General features: G+C 39.0%; 1 protein-coding gene across 1 annotated transcript in view; it reads right to left on the bottom strand.

The window, feature by feature from the left end:
- Positions 1-4,100: 4,100 nt before the first annotated feature.
- Positions 4,101-10,256, bottom strand: part of ANO3 (anoctamin 3) — a 320,853-nt gene continuing 314,697 nt past the window's right edge. The window contains exon 27 of the mRNA XM_030829525.1: positions 4,101-7,196. Coding sequence (XP_030685385.1) covers positions 7,014-7,196 — 183 coding nt within the window. The 3' untranslated portion in view covers positions 4,101-7,013. The remainder of the gene's footprint in view (positions 7,197-10,256) is intronic.

Here is a 10,256-nt window from a genome sequence, read left to right as displayed (position 1 = left end):
GGTGTTCAGAACACCTCATCCCTATTACAGGATCTGCTTTTGACACATTTAAAACGCTAAGAGCAGTTTCATGTAACTCTTTATTTAATGTCTTAATTTAACTGCTATACATAAAAAAAGTGAGCAACCCTCAAATCACTTATTTGCAGTATAGTATAATATAAGCAGGCTGAATTTGTGGATAACATTATTGACTGATTTGGAATACACTTCATAAAGGTTTATATACCTTTATGCTAACTACTTTTAAGAATGCTAATAGGTCACCTTCTTAAAAATTGATTCAGTCTATCTCAACAGAGCAAAGCTTCCTTAAATTGGCTTTAGAATTTAAGAATTTGGAAGGAATGTTTAATGATAACAACACACAGTGTATTTTTTTTTTTTACGATTTGCAGCGTAACTGCAGTGAGTAAAAGGAGCAATAAAACAAATATTTATAATCATCTGGATAAATATATGGTTGCAACATAATTTCTCCTGTAGAGAATAAAAATGGTTGGAGAAATCCACTGTTGTCTCTTCTGGCCACCCCCAAATTCCTTTTTCAATTATAGAATTCCAATAGCTCTTTCCTACTTGAAAAATACAATATAGAGGCCAATGGACATATATATTAGGAAGATAAAATTGTATATCCTTTAAATTGTATATCTTTTTAAGTGTATTTTCATCTTCAACACTGAAAATAGGCTGTTTATTCTTTGGTTAGAGTTGTCACCAAAATCTAAGCTTATTAGATTTAGCTTCATAAATCATAACATAGTTAAGAAAAAAAAAACCTTCATTTCTTCTGAGTGTGAACAGATGAACTACACTGTGGTTTGTTTTTCAGCCAGAAAGAAGGCAGGGTGTGTGCACAGCAGATACTGAAGTAGGATCTGTAAAGCAGACATTTTTGCATGGGTAGAAAACACTCTAAATTGCCTTTATCATCTTCAAAACATTGCTTCCACAATTATCTTGGCCATCCGGTTTTTCTGCCACTCAATCTCTTTTCTCACCAGAGAGAGAAAAATACGCCGGGTAAAGATCAGCGGAAAAGTCTGTTCATATTACTTGTTGGAAAGATACTTAATTTTGCCTGAAGAGTTTACTGGTAGGGTTGAATTTCATGTATCAACATGTAATTCAAAATGATTGTAATGGTACTGCGGCAGTTTGAGTAGCACATGGGACTAGCCACCTACATGGCAATTATTTTTTGAGCAGTATCTAAATAGATCTCATAAAATTTTGTCTTTCAACGAATAATATAAGAAGTGTTACTTTCTGAAAAACAAAGAGGGCAGAGATATTGCTTTTACCACATAGAGAGAATTAAGATGGAAAAAAAAAACACTCTGAGGAAGTCAATGCAGGTATATACCGGAAAATCTCATTTCTTTCCTTCTTAGGGAAAAATGTAAAGCAGAGCCCACATAACTGACTGCCTAGTGTAATCAAGACTTCCACCTTGGGCTGGCTGCATGTGCACGAGGCTTTTTCTAGAATTTTGCAGAAGCACACACTGATACAGTCATAAAGCAGTAAAATTGGACTGACTTACAGGTTTCTGTTTGAGGGTAGACTTCGATAGTGAGAGGTGACAGCATGCTGGCAGTCCTCACAGCCCTCGCTCGCTCTCGGTGCCTCCTCTGCCTGGGCTGCCACTTTGGCGGCACTTGAGGAGCCCTTCAGCCCACCGCTGCACTGTGGGAGCCCATTTCCGGGCTGGCCAAGGCGGGAGCCGGCTCCCTCGGCTTGCTGGGAGGTGTGGAGGGAGAGGCGCCAGCGGAAACGGGGCTGCGCGCCGCGCTTGCGGGCCGGCTGGAGTTCCGGGTGGGCGTGGCCTTGGCGGCCCCGCCCTCGGAGCAGGCGGTGGCCCTGTCGGCCCCGTGCAAGGAGGGGCTTGGCACCCGGGCCAGTGGCTGCGGAGGGTGTACTGGGTCCCCCAGCAGTGCCAGCCCACCGGCGCTGCGCTCAATTTCTCACCGGGGCTTAGCTGCCTTCCCGCGGGGCAGGGCTCGGGACCTGCAGCCCGCCATGCCAGAGCCTCCCACCCCCTCCATGGGCTCCATTATGGCCCGAGCCTCCCCGACGAGCGCTGCCCCCCTGCTTCACGGCGCCTAGTCCCATCGACCACCCAAGGGCTGAGGAGTGCGAGCGCACGGCACGGGACTAGCAGGCAGCTCTGCCTGCAGCCCCGGTGCAGGATCCACTGGGTGAAGCCAGCTGGGCTCCTGAGTCTGGTGGAGATGTGGAGAACCTTTATGTCTAGCTCAGGGATTGTGAACACACCAATCAGCACCCTGTGTCTAGCTCGAGGTTTGTGAGTGCACCAATCGACACTCTGTGTCTGGCTGCTCTGGTGGGGCTTTGGAGAACTTTTGTGTCGGGGGACGTGGAGAACCTTTATGTCTAGCTCAGGGATGGTAAACGCACCAATCAGCGCCCTGTCAAAACAGACCACTGGGCTCTACCAAACAGCAGGACGTGGGTCGGGCCAGATAAGAGAATAAAAGCAGGCTGCCTGAGCCAGCACTGGTAACCTGCTCGGGTCCCCTTCCACACTGTGGAAGTTTTGTTCTTTCGCTCTTTGCAATAAATCTTGCTACTGCTGACTCTTTGGGTCCACACTGCTTTTATGAGCCGTAACACTCGCCGCGAAGGTCTGCAGTTTCACTCCTGAAGCCAGCGAAACCACCAGCCCACGGGGAGGAAGGAACAACTCCAGACGCGCCGCCTTAAGAGCCGTAACACTCACTGCGAAGGTCTGCAGCTTCACTCCTGAGCCAGCGAGACCATGAACCCACCAGAAGGAAGAAACTCCGAACACATCCGAACATCAGAAGGAACAAACTCCGGACACACCGCCTTTAGAACTGTAACACTCACCGCGAGGGTCCGCGGCTTCATTCTTGAAGTCAGTGAGACCAAGAACCCACCAATTCTGCACACAATAGTACCAGATATTGGAACTGGTCCCAAATATTAAACTTTTTTCTACCAACTGTTTGTTTCATTTTACTTTCCTAAAAAAGATATCTTAATGTGGACGTGGCCAGGATGCAGTGAGGGTAACATTTGTGTTCTCTAGAAAACAAAAAAGCCATCAAATGTGATCATGGGTATGTTTTTTCAGATGAAGCCAGATGGCAAATTCAATTGAAGATAACTTATCACCATTACAAAGGTAGCAGAAGCCTGGGCTGATCAATGATTCAAGCTAAAGCCCGATTAGTATCTCCTTTGGACTATGTATTGTTGTCGTATTTCATTTGGAATAGAAATGCCTGTAGGGAAATGTTTGGATTTTCATCAGAAGCTGGGTTGTTCAGGCCACTCCTAAAAGGTTCTCTCTGAGCCACTAAGAATACCAGGAATGAGGTAAGATGTTAACTGATTCCCTGGATAAAACCTAGAACTATACCCAGAGTCCATTTTAATACCGTGATGTTCGGGGGAAATGGAGTGGAAATATCTGGTCACCATAGTAGGACTGAGTTGGGCATATTTCAAAGACAGTAACTGCTCACTGATTCTTATACAAAGGATGGCAAGACACAAGTGTGTATATGCACACCCACACACAACACACACCCTAGGCTTACATTAACTTGCCCCCAGTTGACAGGCTAGTTAATCAAGCCATATCAGTTAAGCAACTCTGCAGGCCACCTGGATTTTCCATTTTGACTATCATTTAAAAAAAAAAATGGGCAAATTGGTAGCCTCTTTTTGACATTTGGCTACGGTGCTCCTGCATGTCCTCCCTCCTTAGCATGCACTGTGTCTGTGCTAAAATTCCTGTCGTAAAGAGATTTTGATGGTGATTGATGGAGCCAGCATAAATGTGAAAAAGAGAAAGGGCTTATGGGTGATGACAGTATTGTTAGCCCTCACAAGAACTAATCAAGCTTCTTCTCTTATCTGTGTCTAGTACAAAGCATTAGATAGGTGTGATTCCCCACCAGCACTTTATAATGTGCAAACGTCTTGAAGAAAATAATGATCTTATCAGAAGAGAGTCAAACCTTTTTAAGAGTACGGTAATGGCCTGCAAGAATAAGAAGCTAGCCTTGTAGAGTTAAAGAATGAACAACACCCCCTCCCCATACAAAACAAATTTCAATTTAATATTTAAAAAGCAAGCAGAATTAAACTTAACATGCAAATTATAGGGAAAATACCATATCAAATAATAATTTATTGAGTGAAAAAGTTTTCTATTCATTCCATCATACAGTAGATTGTACTAGGAATCATTTTGGAAGAATGTGCAGCATTCAGAAGTTGTATCTCATCATGCAGTCACTCAGCAGCATTTTATCTAAAAGTACGTGCACAGACTCAGACAATTACAAACTATTTCAGCCATGATCTACAGTGATTTTCCACACATTGTACAGTGAAAGCTCTTCAGCTTGGAACAACTTGTCAAGGCAGACTGCATGCACATATATATTAGTTATTTGCTTGAAAAGACAAGTTAGAATATGAAAATATATAAGCAGCATTCATGTAATACAGAATTCCTGAGAATAGTGTGTGCTATAAATCTTTGAGAAGTAATTTGTATTCATATAAAAACCATGATATAAAACATTTCTCTCAACTAAAACAGTGATCTAAAACTAACACACTGCAAGGGGCTGTCAGTATTTACTGTCAACAATGATGAAGGCATAACTAGATTCTATTGCACTGTTTTGCAAAATAAACATTTCAGACAATGTTTTCTTTTTCCGTTTTTCACATCTGTTTCAAAAGTATCAGAGAAGGCATTTTATAAATCAGTGTATTGCAATTTTTAAATTAAAATATTTTTCTCTTTTCATATTTTTCTTTCTAGTTGATCAATATGGTTTTAAACCCTAACGGGACTATATAAAAACACGGAAAGGAAATACTTCTTAAGCATAGAGCTATCATTATTCTTTATACTACTGTCAGACAAATGTTGCTGTTCTGTGGCCCTGATTTGGAAAAGATGTTGGTTGATGTTATTATTAGGTAGAGAGAGTATTTATACTCAGGCAGGTGTATATATGTACCTAACAAAGAAAAAGAAATGCAGATGCTATAAAAATGGAGAAGTGTAAAAAAAACTCCCTTGTACTTAGTGGAATTAGTTGCTACGATTGCTACAAATAGGGAGGGGGGAGCATGAGAACCTCTTTGCAATCTGAATGGAAGAGTCTCACATAACAAGGGCACGTGAGGGAAGTTCAGAGTCTGAGGCCCTTTCCTTTGCTCAGAATCAGAGAACAAGGAGGAAAGTGAATATGCTTGACAAAAACAAACAATGAAACAGCTATCATCCATCCGCTTTTCTTCTGGAGAGAAAGAAGGAAAAGCTAAAACATTTTCAGTGTTAATATTTAGAAAAAAGTTTCCTAGTAAGAGAAACATAATCTCACTAGAGAAATACTAGCATATATACGTAGTAGCTTTATTTCCATTGTGTTTGATCTGGTCTTTTATATGTTAGAAATAATGGTGCTTTGCTTGATTGGACAAATAATAACAATCATAGTAACCATAAATATGTATGTGTGCATATGTGTGATTTCCTTGTTTTGCAAAGAAACATCTTATTTCTACTATACATTTACTTCAGCTCTTCTTTTTCTTCCTTTCCAACCTCCATAGCTTATGCCTCCTCTGAACTTTCTTGAGTGCCCCATCACTCCTGCCTCATCTGTCTGTGGAACAGACATACTCATAGATACAGAGTTGACGTTGAAATAGAAATTCTACAACAAAGCAAAATTATGTCTTTTGTGATTAATTTGACTTTGTTTCTAGAGAGTTGTTAAAAATAAACCAAATCAAAACTATCAAAGAAATAACATAAAACTCCCTTCAGTGATGAAAAGAGAAACTAAAACACAAATGTTTTTTCTTTTTTTAGCAAATAATATAGATTTATATTCATGCATTATTTTCATTAGCTCATGAGTAACAGTGCACATTGTTGAAAAAGCATAAGTGTTGCAGAGCATCTGGCCTCAGTTTTCCCGAATAAACATATTACAATAGCAAAAACTGATGTCAGAGCTGCATAAACCACAATGTATACTACGTACTGTCAAGGTGCAAAGGGACAAGGAAAACCAACGTATTTACAGCATTTCAAGTTAATATTCCATGAGAGTTGTAATAAATCATAGAGAAAAAATTAAATATACTATAAAACAGCCTTCCACAATAAAGTATGGATTAATTGTGTTCTAAACTATGTAAGAACAGCCATTCATAGTTTATAAGTATGTGGCTTTATTGGCATTTAGTACAAAAAATTGCAGTGCAACTGGCTCTGCCAGGGATAAAAGAGACTTGAAGTAGCCAATGCAATGGAATATTATTTCAATGAATGCTGTTCTTTTTGGAATCTTAGATTTTTGGTTTGACTACTAAAGGTGATGTGCAACTCTTCAACTGCATAGTCAATGTAAAGCAGCATAAATCCCCTGTGGCACAAATCCATAATCTCAGCAAGAGACAAGGGCAATTCCTACCAACCTGTAAACTGAAGGGGTGTAGAGTTCTGGTAGCCAAGGCAAGAATTTGTTTAAGTCATTTCTTGTAAGTATCTGAACTCAACCATAATTTCCAAAGTCAAATTAGTATGTGAGTGAAGACTGCATGATATTTTAAGCCATGTCTGGCTTGTGAACATTTACATGGAAATCTGTCTTTCAAAACCTCACCACCCTCTTTCCCATTACACTGCAGTTGATGGAAGGCAGAGGTCTCCACGCATACATCTCCCTGAGACTCGTTCTGAGAATTACATCCTGGCTTCCTGCAATGTCAATCTAACCCTCTGTAAGGTCGTCAAGTCATTGTTTTCTTCCCTACAAGCCTGGATATTTCAAATCCCAGAGATGGCTGTGATACATTTCCAAGTAGCATATTATACATGTGGATTGCCAAGTATGCCTTCCTCCTAGATTTCACCTAGCATTCACAGTTGCCATCATTTCTTCCCATTAATGTTATCAGCCCTACTGGGTAACAGGTGTCAACTAAGGCCATTCATGGTGAACAGGCTGACCACTTTTTCTCCGTTGTTGTTGCAAATGTTCCAGTTCAGCCTCATACATCATTTCTTGAACTAAGTACTTCTCTCGTCGTATTCGGTCATGTAGACCCTTTGGTACATCTGGAATCAGGTATGCGATGAATGACTTAATCCCAAAAACGAGGTGCTGCAAATTTAAATGTGAAAAGTACAGTTTTCAAAGATTCTGAAATGCTAATTATAAAACAGTACAACAATGAACAATGTTGTATTTGCCTTGAATCAAGCATCAGAACTTAGTATGTACCATCTAGAATATTAATATTTTCGAAAATTATATTGAAAACACTACTGTTGCTTTCTTCCTTAAGTATTAGGACAAAACAAAGAATTACTTCCTCTTTTTGCTACAACATGTTGATAGCACTTTATAAGCACCGAGTAAATCTTAAATTCACTCCTATAAAATCTTTACATATTATGAAATATTATTATGACATGAACTGTTACACACAGATGAGAAAGATCATATCCAGGGAGAACCCATGTCCAATAGATCATAACACATATCATGTAAACCACATAGAATGCAGTCTGCCTGTTAGGCTAGCATTAGACTCAAACTCAAAAAATGTATTTTTCATGTCTATTAAGTTCATATATCATCATAGCTGCTTTAAATATTTTACCTTTATTACATAATTATTCTATGATAAAAAACATATTACTTTTATTTTATTATTACTTCTTTGAGACAGCATTTCATTCTTTTGCCCAGGTTGGAGTGCAGTGGCATATATACAGCTGACTGCAGCCTCCATCTCCTGGGCTTAAGCAATCCTCCTGCCTCAGACTCCCAAGTAGCTGGGAGAACAGTTGCCTGCCACTACACCTGGATAATTTTTTAAAAAATTTTTGTAGATAGGAGGTCTCACATGTTGCCTAGACTGGCCTCGAGCTCCTGGGCTCGAGTTATCCTCCCACCTTGGCCTCCCAAAGTGCTGGGATTATAGGTGGGAGCCACTGCGCCTGGCTGATATTTTGAAAAAGGAACTGACAAAAGTAATGCATTAAAAAAAAGAGCAGGAATAAAACTCAAAGGCAGTATGTCTGTGGTTAGAAGTATACATGTTGAATGAGGCTGCTTGAATCTGAATCCTATGCTTATTAGCTGTTTAACCTCAGGCAAATCACCTATATTCTGTGTCATATCCCTAAAATGGTGATAATTGTAGTACCTCTTAAAGGTTGGCATAAGTATTAAATGAATATATACACACATACACACACATATACACATACACAATATACATATACGTGTGTGTGTATATATATATGTGTGTGTATGTGTGTGTATGGCTCAAGGATTGCTTGTCATAGTGTGAGCCCTGCTTAAATATTACCTCCTGTTATTATAAATGCATCCTGTTTTTCCTATGAAGAAGAGTAAGTAGATCTTTCAATTTCTCAGAAAGGAAAAAACATGATGCTAATAGAGTTAGCATAACCTGTGGAAAATAATACATTCCTAATGGATTCTTAGTAGATAATAGTCTATGAAGAATTCAAGGTACTTTAACTGGGCTTATTATATGTGTCCCAAGAGACTGTACTGCAGAGTAGATTATAGTAAGGCAGGTCATATTTTTCCATATAAAAGCAAATAATCAGAAGTTTCTTTCTTGATAAAATATTTGATATTCACAGAAATATCCAGGAATGTGCCTCAAGGGTATAGGAATAAAATTCAAAACATTTGCTATAATTAAATTAGTAGGGATATGCTTCAAGTCCCTGAGCAAAAAATAATTTAGTATAGCTTTTTTTTTTTTTTTGAGGGACTTTCACTCTTGTTGCCCAGGCTACATTGCAATGGCGTGATCTCGGCTCACCACAACCTCCGCCTCCTGGGTTCAAGTGATTCTCCTGCCTCAACCTCCTGAGTAGCTGGGATTACAGGCATGCGCCACTGCACCTGGCTAATTTTGTATTTTTAGTAGAGATGGGGTTTCTCCATGTTGGTCAGGCTGCTCTCGAACTCCTGACCTCAGGTGATCCGCCTGCCTGGGCCTCCCAAAGTTCTGGGATTACAGGCGTGAGCCACCACACCTGGCCAAGTTAGTATAATTTTAATAACACTGACTATTAGAACTTAATGCAGAATTATTTTATAATTAAAAAGTTTATTCAACTCATCCTAAATGGCACTCTAAGGGGAAAATATTTAATACAATTAAAGATAGTGTCTTCAATAAATGGTGGAGGGAAAATTGGATATCTATGTGCACGAGAATGAAACTAGATCCCTATCTCTTACCAAATTCAAAAATAAAATCAAAATGGATTAAAGACTAGTGTTAAGTCCTGAAACTATGAAACCACTAGAAGAAAAACACTGGGGTAATGCTTTAGGACATAGACCTGGGCAGAGATTTTTTTGGGGTAAGACCTCAAAAGCATGGGCAATAAAAACAAAAATACACAAATGGGATCACATCAAGCTAAAAAGTTTCTGCATGGCAAATAAAAAAAATCTACAGAATGAATAGACAACTGATAGAATGGGGAAAATATTTCCAAACTATCCACCTGACAAAGGATTAATACGTTTGATGAAATATCATACAGAAGACAGAAAAAATGTTCTAAATGTGGATCAATCTCATAGCTAGCTCTCTATATATCTAAAAACAGTAAAATGGGTAAGGCACAAAATAAGTTTCATGAAACAATACCATTGAAGTAATTTTGAAAAAGAACACTCAAATTAACACTATGTATTTTTTTTTGTAAACAAACATATGCAAGTAAATACGTGGAAGAATTTATACAGATGAACAGGGAGTGGATGTTTTTGGAATGGGTGGGTAATGGAATTAGCAATGGTGAAAGAAGAAGAAAAAAATAGTGAGGAAATTACATGGATCAATGATGACAGTTTGCTTTGAATCCCTGCATTCTATTAACTTTGTTCATTTGAGCTCCAAAATAAGATAGGGGGAGAAGTGTAAATAAAAACACAATAGAAGTTTTTTTAATCACTGGGTTGGAAATATGCCTTAACTCTTATATTAGACACTCTCATTTCATCAGGAGACATGTATATAGGCCAAAGTCATTAAATAACAGAATTTCAGTCCTGGATGATACCCTTAGGGGTAAGCATTTCATCTTAAAGATGAAGGATATTTCACTACAAAATTTGAAGTACTTTTTGGAGATAGTTGAGAGGTATATTACCTTTAAA

This window comes from Nomascus leucogenys, chromosome 15, assembly GCF_006542625.1.
Source record: "Nomascus leucogenys isolate Asia chromosome 15, Asia_NLE_v1, whole genome shotgun sequence".
Lineage (NCBI taxonomy): Eukaryota > Metazoa > Chordata > Mammalia > Primates > Hylobatidae > Nomascus > Nomascus leucogenys.
This window is presented reverse-complemented; position numbering and strand designations above follow the sequence as displayed.